This window comes from Callithrix jacchus, chromosome 6 (assembly GCF_049354715.1).
Source record: "Callithrix jacchus isolate 240 chromosome 6, calJac240_pri, whole genome shotgun sequence".
NCBI classification, from domain to species: domain Eukaryota; kingdom Metazoa; phylum Chordata; class Mammalia; order Primates; family Cebidae; genus Callithrix; species Callithrix jacchus.
Window position 1 is genome coordinate 154949942 of NC_133507.1, and position 20290 is coordinate 154970231.

At 39.7% G+C, this 20290-nt stretch overlaps 2 protein-coding genes across 3 annotated transcripts in view; both read left to right on the forward strand.

Moving 5' to 3' along the window:
* Positions 1 to 336: 336 nt before the first annotated feature.
* LOC144576729 (UDP-glucuronosyltransferase 1A8-like) lies at positions 337 to 2777 on the forward strand. Its single transcript, XM_078328859.1, has 2 exons — positions 337 to 1217; positions 2581 to 2777. Exons 1-2 carry the CDS (start codon positions 363 to 365, stop codon positions 2629 to 2631), a joined length of 906 nt encoding a protein of 301 aa, XP_078184985.1. The 5' UTR covers positions 337 to 362; the 3' UTR covers positions 2632 to 2777.
* A 7314-nt stretch (positions 2778 to 10091) lies between these two features.
* LOC100405984 (UDP-glucuronosyltransferase 1A6) overlaps positions 10092 to 20290 on the forward strand; it is a 61638-nt gene continuing 51439 nt past the window's right edge. The window contains exons 1-2 of one of the 2 annotated variants that reach the window (XM_008999725.5): positions 10092 to 10242; positions 11425 to 12286. In XM_008999725.5, coding sequence (XP_008997973.1) covers positions 11426 to 12286 — 861 coding nt within the window. In that variant the 5' untranslated portion in view covers positions 10092 to 10242; position 11425. Of the gene's footprint in view, positions 10243 to 11311; positions 12287 to 20290 lie in introns of those variants that run through there. The other variant, XM_008999724.5, reaches the window with a different exon arrangement.

Sequence of the window (20290 nt, forward strand, 5' to 3'; positions counted from 1 at the left end):
ACAAAATTATTAGCTTAATTCAAATTTGCTTTCCTTTTTATTTTTCAGTGTCATCAAGGCCAAAAGCATTGCTTAATAATTTTGTTTCTAAACTCACATTGCAGCATCGGGCATGATCTGTCCCTAAGGCAAAGACGATAAGTTACTCTTTTCTAGAAAACATACAAGTAGTTATCTCAGCAGAGGCTACTTACATGTTATTATGAGTAAATCATTGGCAGTGAGTATGATTTTTTTTTTTTAATGAATGGGTGAGTACACACCTCCTTGTGGGGGCAGGTTCTATCTGTACTTCTTCCGCTTACCATATTACAGGAGCTTAGAATCCCAGCTGCTGACTTGCTCTAGGCTGCAGTTCTCTGATGGCTCCTGCAGAGTGGACTGGTTCTCTTCCCCTATGTATGTTTCTGCTGCTAACCTGTGGCTTTACCCAGGCAGGGAAGCTGCTGGTAGTGCCCATGGATGGGAGCCACTGGTTCACCATGAGGTCGGTGGTAGAGAAACTTATCCTCAGGGGGCATGAGGTGGTTGTAGTTATGCCAGAGGTAAGTTGGCAACTGGAAAGCTCACTGAATTGTACAGTGAAGACTTACTCAGCCTCATACACTCTGGAGGATCTGGACCGGGAGTTCATGGTTTTTGCCAATGCTCAATGGAAAGGACAAATACGAGGTGCATTTTCTCTGTTAACAAGTTCATCCAGCAGTATTTTTGACTTATTTTTTTCACATTGTAAGAGTTTGTTTAAGGACAAAAAATTAGTAGAATACTTAAAGGAGACTTCTTTTGATGCGGTGTTTCTGGATCCTTTTGATGCCTGTGGCTTAATTGTTGCCAAATATTTCTCCCTCCCCTCTGTGGTCTTTACCAGGGGGATATTTTGCCATTATCTTGAAGAAGGTGCACAGTGCCCTGCTCCTCTTTCCTATGTCCCCAGAGGTATCTTAGGGTTCTCAGATGCTATGACTTTCAAGGAGAGAGTACGGAACCACATTGCGCACTTAGAGGAACATTTATTTTGCCACTATTTTTTCAAAGATGTCTTAGAAACAGCCTCTGAAATTCTCCAGACACCTGTCACGGCATATGATCTGTACAGCCACACATCAGTTTGGCTGTTGCGAACGGACTTTGTTTTGGATGATCCCAGACCTGTGATGCCCAACATGGTCTTCATTGGTGGTATCAACTGCAAACAGGGAAAGCCATTGCCTAAGGTAAGTCATCTCTCCTTTAGCATAGTAAGAGTAATCTGGCTTTGGGCATTAAAGGGAGATTTCTTATTGAACTATAAGTTGTCATTTACATTTGTCCTGTTTGGAATTTCTTTCTGGTTTAAGGAATTATTTTGTACACCATTCACTTAATTATTGGGTAGAAAATTGTATAAAGCAGCTCTGGTTGATATGTAAGGGTATGCAGTTGATATAATTGTAGAGCATATCTAGGCTGCAATCTAAATGCTTTTTGCCAAAATATCAAAAACCACAGTAAAAAATGAAACTTTCCTTCTTTGCCAATTCTATACTACCCCCAGAGGAAAATATTCTTAGCAGTTTTGTGTGCATTCTTTTCAACTTTTTTGAAATTATAGTATGTATGTGCATATATTTAGGGTAAATTCTCACTTCTATTTTATTAATATAAAATCTAATATGCTGGCTCTGTTTTTTTATATTAGATTTTTCACCTCTCAATAAATTAAAGATATCTTTATAGGTCAGTGCATACAGATTTGACATGTTCTTTTAATAATTACATAGTATCTTTACTTTGGATGCAATGCAGTTTTCCAACCAATTAATATTGATAGAGATTTATGTGTTTTTTAGTTTTTGGGTTTATGAGCAATAATAAACATTTTTGTATACTTTCTTTACATTCATATGTTTCCGTATTTTTGCTTTTATCTCATTAGGGTATCATCCTATGAGTATGGTTGCTTGCTTTTCATTAAATGAGTAAGATTGGCATCCTTTTGCTATTACATCTCCTACTAAAAAATACGCATCCCTCATTATTTATTCAGGTTTTGTTTTATGTCCATAAATAAAATTTTGTGCATTATTAAAGTATTTTATTTTTCTTATTAATATTCTGCATTGTATTATTTTTGAAACCATTATGTGCAGGGCAATTTTTCTATTTCTCTTTTGAATTGACTATGTGTAATTAATGTACTGCTTTCAGTTTTACACATTAATCTTGTACGTAGCCATATTACTAACCTCTCGTATTAGTATGGAAGATATATTAAGTATGCAATATCATCTGCAAATTATTCCCTCCCCTGCTATTTATACCGCTTATTTTGGTGGAGCATATAGTTCCAAAACATTATTGGGTAATATTTTTGGTCTAGCCAGTTTTAAGTAGGATTGCAATTGAATAAGTCTTGACAAATACAAGAGTAAGATTCTCGGCAAATGCATAGTTGCTAAATCCAGGTGAAACACCTGGTATCTAATCTCAGTATATTATTTTATTAAGGATGGAGTAAACATTTTTATCTATTGTTCTGGCTTCTTATAAGGTTCAGTAGACTTTGTAACACAGTCATATTCTCTCACATATTGGCAGATGTTTGGTGAAAGAGAGACTGTTCAGCCAACTCACGGGAAAGTGAATTAATGCTTTTTCTAAAAAGCAGGAAGACTACTGTTGTAGGCCTTTCAAATGAAACATGACTTTCAGCTCTTGGCAAGACCAGGCAAGGAGATTCAAGTTGTAGGACGCTAAGGATAGACTTGTCAAAGTGACTCTCCCCTTCTTACCCTCCATCAATTACAGCACCAGCCACTACTCAGGTATTGCCTGCAGCCTCGCCCTCTAGCCAAGGGTGTGGCCGGCCGATTTCTGAACCCACACTGAGCTTGTCGTGGCTCAAAGGGTCACCCAAATGGCTTTAGAGATACAGAAATCTATATATGATTTTATACCACCTTTAATGGTATATGACAGAGAGAGCTATAAAATATGAAGCATTGAACTTTGTATATAGTTTTATGTATTTTGATTATGTGTATATCTTCAATGGTGTATAAAGTATATACATTTACATACCTTTAAGGAATATATATGAGATAGAATTTATAGATGTGGAAGGTTATGTATTAATGTATTTATTTATAAATATAAAACAAACATAATTATCAAAGAAGAATTCAGATCATAAAGAGGGCCCTTTGGCAAAGAGCCTTGGATATGGCTCAACCACAAAAGTGAATTGTCATCGAAAGACCTATGGACACTGCATGGTGTTCCTTCCTTGTTTCATATGGGCAGGGTGTGTCTTGGAAAAGCATACAGTTTTTTTGTACCTTGCTGGACAACAGGATTCATAGTTCGCATTTCATCTGTCTGATGAAGAGAAAGCGTTGCTTGATGATAGAGTGTATGTGTGTTGTGGTTGTGCATGTATATGTCTGTATGTGCAAGTGTGTTTGTGTGCAATGTCTTAGGCCCTACATAGGAGATGTTTTTCTGGAAGTTTTCCTATAACCAAATCTCATTGAGTGATGTAATTAAATACTTTAACAAGGATGGTAGATCATCACTCAGGAGAACATTAAAACAGTTCTTCACCATGTTGCCAGGCTGGTCTCCGACTCCTGACCTCAAGGGATCTGCCCCGCCTCAGCCTTTCAAAGTGTTGAGATTACAGGCATGAGCCACCACGCCTCGCCTTAAAATGGTTTTAATGAGGAAAAAAGAAAATCATGTTCACTTTCCTTGATTTTTTTGGCGAATTCCAGCAGAACTGATGATTGAAACCATCTGTAAAGAATTCAGCTCAGTGTACACCATCTAGGGCCAGAGCAGCTCTGGAGAATTGGGGCTGGGTGTGGCTACAGCAAGAAAAGACCTGTGCTTTCCTCATTGCTCTCACATTCTGTTTTTGATCCAAATTCAAATTTGACTGTTAGTGGGCAAGCCCAAGGCCTCCCTCCAAGATTATTTCAACTTTATATTATCAAAGTTTTTAAACATATACCAAGGAGAGACTATAGCATAACATATGTACCCATATAGCCATTCTCAGGTTAAATAATTTTCAATATCTTGCTGGGCTTCTTCATATTTCTCTGTTTTTTTCTTTCATTTTAAAGAAAAATTTTGACCAGTTTTTTTTAAAAGAAAGTCTTGGGATGTTGTCTCATGATGAAATACTTCACTAAATATAAAAAGTAAGAAAAATGTGTTTCATAGCCACAATACCTAAGACAATCAATAATTAAAGATTAATATTATCTCATTTTCAATCCATAATTAAATTTCTCCTGATTGTCTCAAAAAAAGTCTTTTACATGTAGATCAATGGAATAGAATTAGAATCCAGAATTAATCCCATACATCCTTTGCCTTGATTTTTACCATGGTGCCAAGACCATTGAAATGGCAAAGAATAGTGTCTTCAACAGAGGGCGCTGGGACAACTGTATATCCAAGTGCAAGAGAACGAAGTTGAAGTTGCACCCTTACCTCGTATCATATGCAATTTACTTGAAATGGATCAAAGACCTAAATAGAAAATCTAAAACTGTAAAACTCTTAGAAAAAAAACATTGGGGAAAATATTTGTGACCTTGGATTTGGAAATGGTTTCTGAGATTATTTTTTTTCTTGTACAAGAAGCATAAATTTTCTTGTACAAGAAGCATAAATACCAAAAGTACAAGAATCCAAAACAAGAAAAAAAAAGATAAATTTGACTTTATCAAAATGTTTTTACAGAAAAGCTTTTGTATATTAAAGGACACTATCAAGAGAATGAGAAGACAACCCATGTGGGCACCCTTATTAAGGTGTGCAGATAAACACACACATGCTTGAGATGGAGGCTCGTCCATGAAACATCCTTTTTTTCTTTTCCTATGAAACTTTCTGAACAGGTGAGCCCAGGTGGAGCCTCCACCTGCATTAGGGCCTAACCTTTCTGTGGCTTTCTGAAATCCCTGGTGTCAGAGGTCAAGTGTGAATTACTGCTGCTTTCCTTGACTGACTGTCTCTCTCTCCTTCAATCTATCTTGATAATGTGATATCAAACACGATACACCACCTCTTTGGCCGACTCAGGATATTCTTGTGGTGCCCTCTGGCCTGCACCCTCCCACCTATGAAGGTCACCCATAATCTCGCCTTCCCTAGTCTCACTGGCTTTATTTTGTGCAACACTCCAGCTCTCCTCTTTCTACCTCCTCTGTCACTTTTCCCTCCCTACTTTATTTCTCCTTTCTATCTCCTTCCCCACCTATGTCTTTCCTTTCTGTCACTTTTTCTGCATGATTCCTGCCCCAGAGGGGTCAACAAGAGAGGGCATCCCACTGGCTGACTAATGCAGGGAAGCTGTCAGTAATTAATTAGCAAGGCAGGGAAGTTGTACCCCAAGTTTTGATTTCAACACTAGAGGACTTTAGGAGGTGATTCAATGTAGTATTTGAGCACATGGACCCTGGAGCCATCCAAGCCTGATTTCATAAGTATTTCAGCTGTGACACTTGCATAAACTTGGGTAAAAACTCAGTGTTATCTAGAGTAAATATGGTGATGCATGTCGATACCTGGTATGTGGCAATGAATCAACAATAGCCATAATCGGGTGGGTGATATGCATTTCCCAGTAGAATTATTTCCAACCTCCATGAGATTAATAATCTTAACCACGCATCCAGATTCTCTTTAAAACAACATGGCGAGATATCAATATTGTCTTCTTGATGCAAGTTTCCCATGAATGATTTAACTTTCAGATGAGTGGATTGTCCCCTTAGGGAGAATTTGCAAATTAAATATAATGAAAACTAATATATATTGGAGGCTTACCATGTACCAGGTGCTACCATAAGTACTTAACATGCAGGTTGGCATTATTGGTAGACTTATTTTGCAGATGATGAAACTGAGGCACAGAGGGGTTAAGTGACTTTCCCAAGGTTATGCCTCAAGTAAGTGGGGGAGCTAGGATTCAAGCCCATACATTCTTTGGAAAAAAAAAAAGAAGAAGAAGAAGGCTGAGTGTGGTGGCTCACACATGTAATCTCAGCACTTTAGGAGACCAAGGCAGGAAGATCACTTAAGCCCAGGAGTTTGAGACCAGCCTGGATAACATAGGGAGACTTTGCCTTTACAAATAATTTTTTAATAATTAGCTGGGCCTGGTGGCACATGCTGTGGTGTCCCAGCTACTCAGGAGACTGAGTTGAGAGGATCAGTGCCTGGGAGAATAAGGCTGCAGTGAGCCATGATCATTCCACTGCACTCAAGCCTGGGTGATAGACTAAGACCTTGTCTCAATAAATAAATAAATAAAATTTAAAAATGGATACATAATTCATGCATCATAAAATTCAGTGGTTTTCCATGTGTTCTCAGATGTAATCAACTATCACCAATATCTAATTCCAGATCATTTTTCTCACTCCAAGAAGAAACCCCATGCCCATTGACAGTCACTCCTCATTTCTCCCCTTTCTTCTAGCCCTCAGCATTAATTTATTTTCTGTCTGTATGGATTTGCCTATTCTGGGCATTTCATGGAAATGGAAGCCTTTATGACTGGCTTCTTTCACTTAATTTCATGGCGTATCCATATTTCATTCCTTTTTATGACTGAATATTCCATTGTATGGGTTTACTACATTTTGTTTATTCGTTCATCAGTTGGTGGAAATGTGGATTGTTCCCCTATTCAACATTATTTCACAGAAAAATAATGTTACTGTGGACATCTGTATACGATCATCCCTGATGTTCTGATTTTAGAGACAATGTGCCTACATCTCTACACCTGACTGCCTCCCTGTGTTGACAGGAAACTTCTTGGGAAATGTCCTATCTCTGGCCTTTTGGGAATGTCACACGGAGTGAAATGTGCCCAGAGTGGGTTTGACTTACATCCCATGGTCTCTAATCCTTCAGCAGACATGAGTTGGTCTCTTTTTTGTTGGTGTTACAGAATAACATGCCGCTGGCTCTTTTTAAAAAACTTTAAAGGTCATTCATTGAACAAATATCTATTGACAGTCTTTGTGTGACCGGGATGTGACCATAATCAAATGAACATGGCTTTGCCATTCTAATAGAGAGGAAGGCGTTGATCAGTTACAAACTGTGAAACATACAGGGAGAGGAGCATCATGCACTGGGGACAGTTGTGAGGGACTAGGGGAGGGACAGCGGGCGGTGGGAAGGGTGGGGAGGGATAACATGGGGAGAAATGCCGGATGTAGTATGCACCTATGGAACAACCCTGCATGGCCTGCACATGCACCCCAGAACCTAAAGTAAAATTGAAAAGAAAAAGAAAAGTAAAGGTTGTAAAGAGAGCTGATCATCAGGGGTGATCAGCAGGGTGAGGAGTGGCAATCTTGGGAGAAGTTGGGGGGATGGTGTGCCAAGCAGGGAAGATGACAGATACAGCATGAAGCCAAATGTTTGGAACCATGGCATGTTCTTTCCTTCATCCCTGTGTCCCACGGTCTCTTCATAAACATGGGCAAGTGGAAATCCTACTTTATGTCTCTACTGAATAATCCCTTTGTCATGGCTTACTTTGTGGCCTGTGCCCCCTCCACTGCTCCTGGAACCACAACTCACATTGTGACAAGCCCCCAAAGGAAGTTGTAAACACCTTAGCTCCTACTAGGACAGATGCCCCTGGAGCTGTCTGACTGGGCAAGCCATCCTTACCCACACTTCCCTAGCCCATCTGTGAGTGATTCAGACTTGACTGTTGTTACCACACTAAACTAAACTGGGGTCCACTCATCTGGCACAGTAAGGTCAAACATCCACACTGAGGCTTGCAATGGGAGAAAGGAAGGAATTTACATGCAGAGCACCAAGGAAGGTGTATTGGGAGGCCTATACTTAAGACCCAACCTCTCTGATGGCTTGCAAGCAAGGGTTTTTAAGGGCAAGTATAAATTTTAGGTAAACAAGTTACAAGAAGAAATTGCAAATCAATACACAGAGGTTATACATTGGTTTGGTCATGAGAAGTGAGGGCTTACAGGTCCTGGATGAATTCAGAGATTTTCTGATTTGCAGTTAACTAAAGAAGAGAAGCTTGGTTTAAAATGTGGGGTTAGCAGAAAAGAATGTTAGCTCTGGTTCATAAGTGTGACTTCCTCCAGGCCCTTCAGGAAGAAATATGGAACGAAGAATGGCTGTCAGAATTCAGTCCTCGGTTCTCCTTATCCCAGTTCTACCTGCCAATGGATTCATTTGGTGGGGGTCCAGATTTCTGAAAAACAACTCAGGGACATATGTTAAGATGCTATCTTTAGTTTCTATAGGGAACCAAACATCGCTGGACTCTAACTTCCTTGGCTATTGTTTTAGGCTACTATTACCTTCTTGCTTATCAAGTGGCTTATTTACTTCTCAGGACCAGGTAGGTGCCTGGAATTTGCTTCAGAAGTCCTCAAGATTTTCCTTCATTTCCATGCTTGGAGGAGCCCACAAGCCCCTAAAAGGGACTCCTCTGTCATCTCACTATTTGTACCTGTCCCAAGATCTGGGCCCAGAGCATTCTGACTTCTGCAGCCCCTCCTCACAGCCTATCAAGTAGATTAAATTGCCCCCGCATCCCATGTCACATATACTGTCTATGTATGTAACTTGGTGAGCTAAACTGTGGTGGATTCATTGACATGTAGTTATGTTTTTATAGCCATTTCATAGAACATTCATAAATTCGATTTTGCCATTTTAGTATTCTAGATTCAGCAAATTCCTTTTTTCAAGTCTCAAACATTTTGCAGGTCCTTTGAAATCCTGCAGGTAGGTCCTGGCTCCGTTACTTGTGAGTCATAGATTGTACAAGGGTCTGAAAGTGAGCACCTAAGAAGCAAACCTCTCCATAGGGTCCACCTTCCCAGACCTTCCTATTCCCAACATGAAATTACCTTTATGCACATCTTTGGCTCTTGCCTGTACTCAAAATGCCGGATCTCCTCCATTTACGTTTTGGGAAATCTGCTGTTGCCCACAGAGATTGTTTTATCCCAGGATCTACTTCTTTCACTCCACTGTTATATGCCCTAAGCCTGAGTCATTCAGTCTGCAGCCCTGAGAAAAAGTCTGCCTTTGCCCGGATACTCAGGTGATGCCTGATGACACCTTGACTTCCATAGCACCAACCAGGGAAGGCCTGGGTCTCCAGTGGAGCTACTCTTTAGGGGTCATCATTGTGACTAACAGACGTGCCAGATTCCTCTGGCTAGTGTCCAGTGCAGACACACACACCATTCTTAGTATAGTCAAAGCTCACAGGAGAAAGAAGAATATTTTCTAATAACCTCCTGTGTTATGTATTCAGGGGCTGGTATGCATAGTGATGTTAGTTTCTTTTCTGTAGCTCCTTCTTCCAACTTATGTTCTGTAGGGACTACTGGGAATAAGAACAGGACCCACAGATGAGCCATAGGATTTTCAGAGCAAAGCTCTGCTTGGAAGGGTCCAGACCAAGGTCCACAGCAGAATGGAGGTCTAGTATAAAAAATGTGAAGTTTGTAGCATCTCTTGATCCTGCTATTCCTACATGCTTGCGTAAGCCATTCGTCCTCTAAATGAACTGTTGTTGGAAGGAAACCTGCCTAATGTCTGCCTGCTCAAGAAGGTGGGCCTGAGCTGTGTTCCCTTTGCAACCTTCCTGGAATCTTATTGCCAAAGCAAGATGCCACCACCCGCATGACTTTGAGTATTTTAAGCTGGCAATTCTCTTGGGAAGCTGCTCCCAGCTTGGATTGAGCTGAGTCTTTGCATGCCTTGAACAATGAATTTGCATCCTGGCTTTGTTCCTCTGGGGGGCCAGCCCTGTGCTTGGAGTGGCCCCTCCAATCATGTTGCTCCAGTTTCTTCTCCCTTTCTGGGCCCCAGAACACCTCCAGTGCCAAACTTGTGGGTGAGAACAGGACCTCGCGTGCCAGCCAGTTGTGCGTGACTAGCTCTGGGCGAGTCTGTTCCAGTATTTCTAGGCACCACCTCTCACTGGAACAACCTAGTCTCTACACGGATCTTGTTCTGGGACCGCCCTTAGCATTGTGATTAGCAGGCAGGGCCAGTGTGATCCTCCCTTTCTGGGCCTCAGTTGAGAAACCTGAAGCTCAGGAGAGGAGTAGCTTTCCTGGATGATGGGAGGCTGGGCCGGAAGCAGATACCAGCCATTCTGACTCCTGCTCTAGGACTCTCACCACGTACTGGCTAGACTTACACTTCTCAAATAGTAATTTCCTAAAGGCAAGTAACAGTTTGAATGTCGTGGTATTATGATATATGATAAGAAATATATATGTTTGTCTTTGTTTCCTGGCCAGAGCTCCTAAAACCATAAGTGGTGGCAGTGATAAAGGTGAACAGGGAACTTTTTGTTATTCAAAACAGATCCCTTTCTATCACTCCTAAGTTTATGTAAAGGAGGTGAAAAGTCTCTAAGGATGAGGGCTGGTTGCCAGGGAAGAAAACCCTTGTGATTAGAGGGGAAAAAAGGAGAGAGGGACTGAGGATTGATTTTATCAGTGATGGGCAATGATCTAATCAGTCATGCCTACTATATAAGGAAGCCTACATAAAAACTCAAAGGACAGGGTTCGGAGAGCTTCCAGGTTGCCGAAGGTGTGGAGGGTTGGGCATCCAGAGATGGCAGATGGGGCTCCATGGCCCCACCCCCCATCTTGTTCATTGTACTTTTTCTTCAGGCTATTTATCTGTGTTGTTTGCAGTATCTTTTGTAATAAGCCAAGCCTAGTAAGTAAACTGTTTTCTTCAGTTCTATGAGCTGTCCTAGCAAATGATTGACTCCAAGAAATAGGGTGTGTGAACCTCTGATTTTTGCCAAGTCATACAGAAGTTGTGGGTAACCTGGAAACCTACTACTTGCAATCGATGTGTGAAGTGGGAGCAGTCTTGTAGGACTCAGTCCTTAACCTGTCAGGTCTGTGCTAACTCTGGTTAGTGTCAGAATTAAATTGAATTGTAGAATACCCAGCTGGTGTTAGACAACAGGTCTGTGTGGAAGAAAATCCCCACACATCGTGAACATGACAGACAACATCGATGATGAGAAATCCAGCAAGTTCAGGATAGAGAATTGGCAGAAGGTCCCCAGGGGTCTCTTCAAGTTATCTTCAAAGTATTGCTATAACTTTTCAGAGAGGGAGAGGCAGACTGGTGGAGATGATGAGAAAAACCCAGAAGCTCAGGTGAAAGCTGATACAGCGTATAGTTGGTTCACATTAACTGTGTGCTTAAAATGGTTAAATATTAATTTGGGTTCTTTACATATTAAAGGGCAAAATTCAGAGCAAAGGAGAGGTATACAGGGCCTGTGAAAAGCAGTGGTTAGTTTAGGGAAAATAGCGAGGGGCTCTGTGGTTTGGAGCATTTAAACTCTATTACTCTTGTTACTTTAACTCTTTCCAGGATGGCCTGCCTTCTTCGTGCACTTCAGAGAGTTTCTGCAGGGGTTTTCTTCTTAGCACTTTGGGGCATGGTTGTAGGTGACAAGCTGCTGGTGGTCCCTCAGGATGGAAGCCACTGGCTTAGTATGAGGGATATAGTTGAGGTTCTCAGTGACCGGGGGCATGACATTGTGGTGGTGGTGCCCGAAGTCAATTTGCTTTTGAAAGAATCCAAATACTACACAAGAAAAATCTATCCAGTGCCGTATGACCAAGAAGAGATGGAGAACCGTTACCAATCATTTGGAAACAGTCACTTTGCCGAGCGATCATTCTTGACTTCTCCCCAGACTGAGTACAGGAATAACATGATTGTTGTTGGCATGTACTTCATCAACTGCCAGAGCCTCCTGCAGGACCAGGACACCCTGAACTTCCTCAAGGAGAGCAAGTTCGATGCTCTTTTCACAGACCCAGCCTTACCCTGTGGGGTGATCCTGGCTGAGTACTTAGGCCTACCCTCTGTGTACCTCTTCAGGGGTTTTCCATGTTCACTGGAGCATGCATTCAGCAGAAGCCCAAGCCCTGTGTCCTATATTCCCAGGTGCTACACAAGGTTTTCAGACCACATGACTTTTCCCCAACGAGTGGCCAACTTCCTCGTTAATTTGTTGGAGCCCTATCTATTTTATTGTCTGTTTTCAAAGTATGAAGATATTGCATCAGCTGTCCTCAAGAGAGATGTGCACTTAGTTACGTTATATCAGAAGGTCTCTATTTGGCTTTTAAGATATGACTTTGTACTTGAGTATCCCAGGCCGGTCATGCCCAACATGGTCTTCATTGGAGGCACCAACTGTAAGAAGAAGAAAGACCTGTCTCAGGTTGGTGGGTTTATTTCTTTTGGATTGCCTTGTTTCTTCATACGTAACGTCGTTCTTCCAGGCTCTGTCCTCCCTCACTCATTTGGCTTCTTGAGGCTACTGTCCCTTGGAGGATTTCCTGGAGAAACGGTAGTGGGAAGATGATACTCAACTTGGAGCAGCGGGGACACATAGGAGACCTAATGCTGAAGTGATACAGAGGCAATTTGGATGAAGACAGGACTCATGCTTGGCAACGGTAGATTTGCTTAGTTAGGTCATCTGGGGACAGTCACATAATCATTGAATGAGCCTTAGAAATGTCCCAGTCCAAACAGAGGTGAAGGCTTGACTAAGGGAACAGGTTCAGGTTAAAATCCATTTTTCCCAACTCTGTCTCATGCTTTCTCTCTGGACCTTAAGCCAGAGACCAGCAAATCATGGCCTGTGAGCCAAATCTGCCCAAAGGCCTGTTTTTGTTTGTTTTGTTTTGTTTTTTCCTTTTTTGTTGAGACCGTTTTTATATGGCCCAGAGCTAAGAATGGTTTTTATAGTTTTATGACAATTTTACAACAAACAATATGTGCCATGGATGTATCTGGCCTGCAAAGCCTACACATTTACTCCCTGGCCTTTCCAGCGAAAGGGAGATGGTCTCTGACCTAAGGCAAGTGTTTACAGATGCCCTCCTGACAGGTAGGAAAAGGGCTCAGTTACTTTGGAAAATAAAAATCTGTGAGTTTTTAATTTTAATTTAAATATTTACACATTTGAAAGGTTTCAGGCTACTCCCTCTATCTTTTATGCCAGAATTTTCTTTTCCAGTTTCTTTTTTAACACAGAGAAAGTCTCAAACATATTCCAAAGACCCTTACCTCTCTTCTTTACACCTGCTGATTTCTCTATTAACAAGATGAACAGTGGGCAGTAGCCACTGTGAAAAGGCAAGGGTGAGGGTATGGGAATAATTGAACTGGTTCCAGGGAGTCTGGGGCCTGAAATAAAAACTTAGAATGTCAGGATTGTTTTTACTGGGACATAATATAGTGGTACACATTTTGGGGGTTCATGTGTTATTTTGATACACATATGCAATGTGCAATGATCAAATCAGGGTAATTGGAATATCCATTACCTTGAACATTTATTCCTTCCTTATATTGGGAACATTCCCATGCTTCATTTATAGCTGTTTTGAACTACAGAGTACATTCTTGTTACCTATGCTCACCTTATTGTGCTATCGCACTTTGGGCGATAGAATGAGCAACATTCTATCTAAGAGTATTTTCGTGCCCGTTAACCAACCTCCCTCTTTTTAAAAAAAAATTTAAGACAGAATCTTACTCTGTCACCAGGCTGGAGTGCAGTGGCATGATTTATGTTGCTGCATATAACAGGTCTCCATTCTGTTTTATGGCTGAATAGTATTCCATTGTGTATATGTACTATCTGTGAGTGGAAAACAAAACCAACAGAAAACTCAGAGGGTTTTTCCTGTTTTCTCACTCAACAACAAGCAACACAGAAGACTTCTGTGAACAAATGTGTGGGGTTTTTTTTCTCCACACACGAGACAAGCAAGCAGTTCTGCCAGATACCAGCTGGGTGTCCTCTAATTCGGTTCCGACAATGTCCACCTGAAGATAGCGTCAGGTCCCACAGAGTCGGGGCGCAGTCCCTGATTTACATTTGAAGGATGTAAACTAGTACAGCCAATATGAAGAACAGTATGGAGATTCTTAAAAAGAAAACAGATATAGAACTACCCCAATATATCCCATTGCTGGATATATATCCAAAAGAAAAAAATATAATGTATTGAAGAGATATCTGCACTCCTTTGTTTATTATAGCACTATTCACAATAGCCAAAATATGGAATCAACCTAAGTACACATCAACAAATTAACAGATAAAGAAAATGTAGGACTGTAATATTATAAAGTATATATTTGGTCTTTATCCTCATTTCCTTGTACAGATCTTTCACTTCCTTAAATTTATTCCTAGGTATTATATATTCTTTGTAGCTTGTATAAATAGGATTGATTTCTTTTTTCAGTTTGTTCTTTGGTGGCATTTATAAATGCTGCTGATTTTTGTAAGTTGATCTTGTACCTGCAACTTTACTGAATTTGTTTGTCAATTCTAACAGCTTTTTGGTGGAGTGTTTAAATTTTTCTAAATATACTGTGTCCTCTGAGAACAAGAATAATTTGATTTCTTCCTTTCCAACTTGGATGACTTTTATTTCTTTCTCTTGCTTAATTGCTTTGGATAGGACTTCTAGTACTATGAAGAATAACAGTGGTGACAGTTGGCATCTTTGTCTTATTCCAGATTTTAGAGGAACGGTTTTCAGTTTTACCTTTTTCAGTATGATGTTAGCTGTGGGTTTATCATTTTTGGCCTTTATTATTTTGAGGTATGTTCCTTCTGTAGCCTGTTTATTTAAAGTATTTATTATAAAGGGATGTTGAATTTTGTTGAATGTTTTTTTAGCATCTACAATGATCATATGAGTTTTGTTGTAAATTCTGTCAGTGTATTAATAACAATGTATCAATAAATGTATTACATTTATTGATTTGTGTGTGTTGGATCATCCTTGCATCCTGAGATGAGTCCCACTTGATTTTGATTAATTATATTTTTAATGTGCTATTGGATTTGGTTTGCTGGTATTTAGTTGAGATTTTTGTGTCTATCTTCATCAGAGATACTGGCCTGCAGTTTTCTCTTTTTGTGTGTGTGTTCTTATCTGGTTTTGGCATCAGGGTAACGCTGATCTCATAGGATGAGTTTGGAAGTATTCTCTCCTTTTCATTTTTCTTAAATAGTTTGAGTAGAATTGGTATGAATTCTTTTAAATATGGGTTGGTAGAATTTAGCAGTGAATTCATGCAGTCTTGGGCTTTTCTTTGATGAGAGACTTTTTATTACTGCTTCAATCTTGTTACTTAAATTGGTTTGTTGAGGTTTTCTGTTTCTTCATGGTTCAATCTTGGTAGGTTGTTTATGTTTGGAAATGTATCCATTTCTTCTAGGTTTTCTAATTTGTTAGCATAGAGTAGTTCACAATAATCTCTAATGATCCCTTGTATTTCTGTGGGGTCAGTTGTTACATTTCCATTTTCGTTTCTGATTTTATCTGAGTGTTTTCTCTTTTTCTCACTCTAGCTAAAAGGTTTGTCTATTTTGTTTATTATTATTTCTTTTTTAAAAACCAACTTTTTGTCTATTTTGTTTATTGTTATTTCTTTTTTAAAAACCAACTTTTTGTGGGGCCAGGCGCAGTGGCTCACGCCTGTAATCCCAGCACTTTGGGAGGCCAAGGCGGGTAGATCACAAGGTCAAGAGATCGAGACCATCCTGGTCAACATGGTGAAAACCCGTCTCTACTAAAAATACAAAAAATTAGCTGGTCATGGTGGCGCGTGCCTGTAATCCCAGCTACTCAGGAGGCTGAGGCAGGAGACTTGCCTGAACCCACGAGGCGGAAGTTGCAGTGAGCCGAGATCACGCCATTGCACTCCAGCCTGGGTAACAAGAGCAAAACTCTGTCTCAAAATCAAAAACAAAAAAGCCCACTTTTTGTTTCATCTTTTGTGTTAGTTAGTTTCAATTTAATTTATTTCTTCCTGATCTTTTATTATTTCTTTCTTCCTACAAATTTTGAGTTTGGTTTGCTTTTGCTTTTTTAGTCCCTTGAGATGCATTGTTACGCTGTTTATTTGAAACCTTTCTACCTTTTGGGTGTAGGTATTTATTGTTAAAAAACTTCTCGCCTAGTTCTGGTTTTGCTATAACCCGTAGGTTTTGATACATTGTGTTTCCATTTTCATTTGTTTCAAGTAATTTTTAAATTTCCTTTTTAATTTCAGGAAAATCTAAGAAGTTAATAAGCAAAGTTATGTATTTATTTAATGATTTGATACTATTAATTGATTAAAAGCTATTTATTCCTTCTCCTTGAAGTCTGGATATTGGGGAAAAAAGTAAATAAAAGCTATTTATTCTTATTACAAAGAAATACTTGGCATAAGAAGGAAAAAATATCATTTCTGCATGTTGGTACCAGTCATCTTATTTTTGCAAAAAGTTGTACTCAGTTATATTGAGAAACTGGGCTAGCATGAATGTACTTTTTGAGCCCTGTGACCCTGTATCTGGTACTTGACCTTGTTTGTATCTCAAGTACCAGCATGTCACCCTAGAGAACATTCTGTATTATGATATGTAATTATCAACATGCACTTTTAACTATTAGGAATTAAGTTGAAGTGATCAGAATAGAATTTATCTTGTCTAATAATCAGACCATTTCAACAGTATGAAAAAAATGTGTCTCTGGACAGGTGGAAATGTCTGGAACCAGATAGAGGTGTTGGTTGAAAAACACGAATGTGCTAAATGCCATGAAATTGTTCACTTTAACATGGTTAGTTTTATGTGACTTTGTCACAATACATTATTTAAGAAAAGAAGATGTATCACAGATCATAGAAAATGAAGCCCTGATTTATAGCTTATAAATGCACTCCTCATTAGGCAAATAATGTAATCAGGCAATACAGAAAGGAAATACAACACAAATGTCCAATAAAACTTTAAGAACATGTTCAACTTCAGAAATAATCCAAGAAATTCAGATGAATAATCAGTGGAATTTAATTTCGCCTGTCAGGTTAGTAAGCATTGTTTATAGTAGCTATTGGCCCAACCATAAAACAAATACATTTATTAAAAGAAAATGTGCAAAGCCTTTTGAAACCCATAGCTTGGTGACCGTTTTTTACATACTGCTATGATTCACAAAGAAAGAATATCTTTTCTCATGGTAACCACTGGGCTCCCAGCCTCGCCTTGTAGAAGAGTAAAGCAGGATCATTTCCCTTTTATTTCCATGTTGGTGTCTTTGACCAAAGCCTTACCTGCCTCCTCTGCCCAAGGAGGGTCACGGCCCATCTCAGAGGGCTGCTTGGTTTTTGTCCAAGCTGGCCCTTGGAGAAGCCCTTTGGCTGTCCAGGTGGCAATTCCTGCTGTGAGAACATCAGAGGCTGAGCCATCAGGAAGTCCCAGATGTCCTGAAACAACTTATCCCAGCCCTGCCCACAGCCTCCTCTCCAGCCCTGTGCACCTTATCACCTGCCCCAAAACAGTTCTGCTTATGCCAGATTCTCGCAGGTACCTTGTAACCTTTCTATCTGTCTCTCATCCTCACTTCTTTCCCAGACTCTCACGCTGTTGCATGAAAAAAAAAAAAAAAAAAAAAGAAAGAAAACCTTTATTTTTAGGCCCTTCTCCTCTTACTATAGGGGCTTGAATCCAGGCCAGATGCTGGGACACTCTTATGCTGTCGTATTTGCTATTTTGTTGAGTTTCATCTGTCCCACGGCTAACCTCTTTTCCTATTGGTATGGCCAGGTTTCAAATATCTCTATTTATAGAAGAGAATTTAGCTTTGCATTTCATTATTAGAAGGGTCATTGGAGTGTTTTTCTTAGAACAAAGGAGGTCAGAGGTAAATCCTAGTCTCTTCCACTTGAAATGCAAAGTACTGTTCAAGCCTTCTGAAAGACAGGGCCATTCAGACCACAGAGCCAGGTCATGGCCAGAGCTCTGACTCTAGGACATCCTCTCTTTCCAGCCTGGTCTACAGAAAGGCATAGAATGCAAGCTCAGGCCTAGCTAGGAGCTAGGCCTGAATACAGGCTGAAACTTTCTCTCTGAGAGGTGACAAAAACAATGAATGTGGTTTTCCTGCAGCATTCTTCACAGAGCATTTTCCCAGCAAGCTAGACCCCAATTCCTCAGGACTAGTTCTGTTCCCAAGTTTACCCCTCTCATGTTCTGGAATCATCTAAATAGTAGCTCTCAAATAGGACTAATTTTACCCCCAGGACAGATTTGTCTGAAGGCATTTTCGGTGTTGCAATTGGAGAGGCGATACGGTTATCTAGGATGCAGATAGAGGCTAGGGATGCTGTTTAAAGTTGTACAATGCGTTAAAGATACTTGCCCCTCAACCCCCAACAAAGAATTACTCTGGCTCAAAATGTCACTAGTGCTGAAACTGAGAAACTCTGATCTAAATCAATTCCAAGCGAATCCACTGGTGTCTACCCAGCAGGGCCCCCAGCCTGGGGGTGTGAAGGACAGCAAGGATCCTGTGCCCAGCTCTGAGCTGTTTGTCTCCTGGTAGGCATCAATACAAAGAATGCTCATTCAGGCTGAAATCTCAGCCTTTCTTGGTTGAACTGTGGGTTCATTTTAGGCAAGTCAGTGGAGCAAAACCCCAAAATGCCTAGTCATTCTTAATAGGCAATTTTAAAAATACATGACTTCGGCCAATGTCTACAATGCCTTTAACATTCTGCCTCTCTTTCAAAACCCTGTGTTTGTCTTTATGGCTGATTGTCTTGGAAATTTCCAGGCATGTGGGACATTTTGGCAGTAGTGTTTCTGTTAATAGATAATTATCTAAAGAGTAGCAGAATGCTAGAATGATTCAGTTAAAAAATATATTTAACATGAGTATACAAAAGCCTAGAAACTTGACTGATTAGTAATTTAGATAACTCCAGGAGAATGAGAATAAGGGGTTATAAAAATATGACTTTATTATGATCCAATTCATATACATACAATTTTAATGGTCTTTAATATAGTCACAGATTTGTACAACCATCACCATAGTCAACTTTAGAACGTTTTCAGTCACTCCCAAAAGATACCTTACATCTATTTTACTCACTCATTCTTCTTCCTCTCCTTCCTCTAGCCCCAGGTAACCATTAATCAACTTTCTGTCCTTATGGATTTGCCTATTTCTATGGATTCCATTCAAAAAATACATAAGTAACTTTTTCCCTTTAGCATAAAGTTTTCAAGGTTTATTCGTGTTGTGGAATAACTATATAGCCAAATAATACTCTGTTCTATGCGTATACCACACCTCATAAATTGACTTGTAAATTGATGGCCATTTGGGTTGTTTCCACTTTTTTGCTATTATGAATAAAGCTGCTGTGAACATATTTGTGTATGAGTTTTGTTTAGACAAGTGTTTTCAATTCTCTTGGGTATATACTTAGTAGAGGAATTGCTGGATTGCGTGGTAACTGTATACTTCATCTTTTGAGGAATCGCCAGTGTGTGTCTTGATTACTGTAGCTTTTGTTGTTGTTTTGTTTATTTTTAATCGAGTCTCACTCTGTCACCCAGGCTGGAGTGCAGTAGCACAATCTCAGCTCACTGCAGTGTTCACCTCCCAGCTTCAAGTTTCAAGTGATTCTCCTGGCTCAGCTTCCCAAGTAGCTGGGATTACAGGAATACGTTACCACACTCAGATAATTTTTTTTCCGCAGTGTTGGCCAGGCTGATCGTATACTCCTGACCTCAAGTGGTCTGCTCACCTCAGGCTCCCAAAATGCTGGGATTAGAGGCATACACCACGGTGCCCGACACTGATTACTGTAGCTTTATAGTAAGTTTGAAATTGGGAATTACAAATCCTCTAAATGTGTTATTCCTTTTCAAGATTGTCTTGGCCATACTGGTTACCTTGAATTTCCATATGAATGTTTGGACAGTTTGTCAATTTCTGCAAAAAATTCAAGCTGGAATTTTGATAGAAACTGTTGAATCTACAGACCAATTTGTGGGTTATTGCCAACTTAACAAGATTAAATCTTCCGATTCAGGAATGTGGGATGTCTCTCATTTTACTTAGATCTTCTTTAATATCTTTCAACATTATTTTTTACTTTTCAGTGTAAAGTCTCACATTAAAAAAAATTAAATCTATTCCTAAGTATTTTATTCTTTTTAGATGCTATTTTAAATAGAATTGCTTTCTTAATTCTACTTTTGTATTATTCATTGCAAGTGTCTAGAAATACAGTTGAGTTTTGTATATTGATCTTATACTTCATCACTTCTGAACCTGTCCATTTGTTCTAATAGTTTTTTTAGTGGATGTCTTCGGATTTTCTACATACAAGATCATATCATTACAAA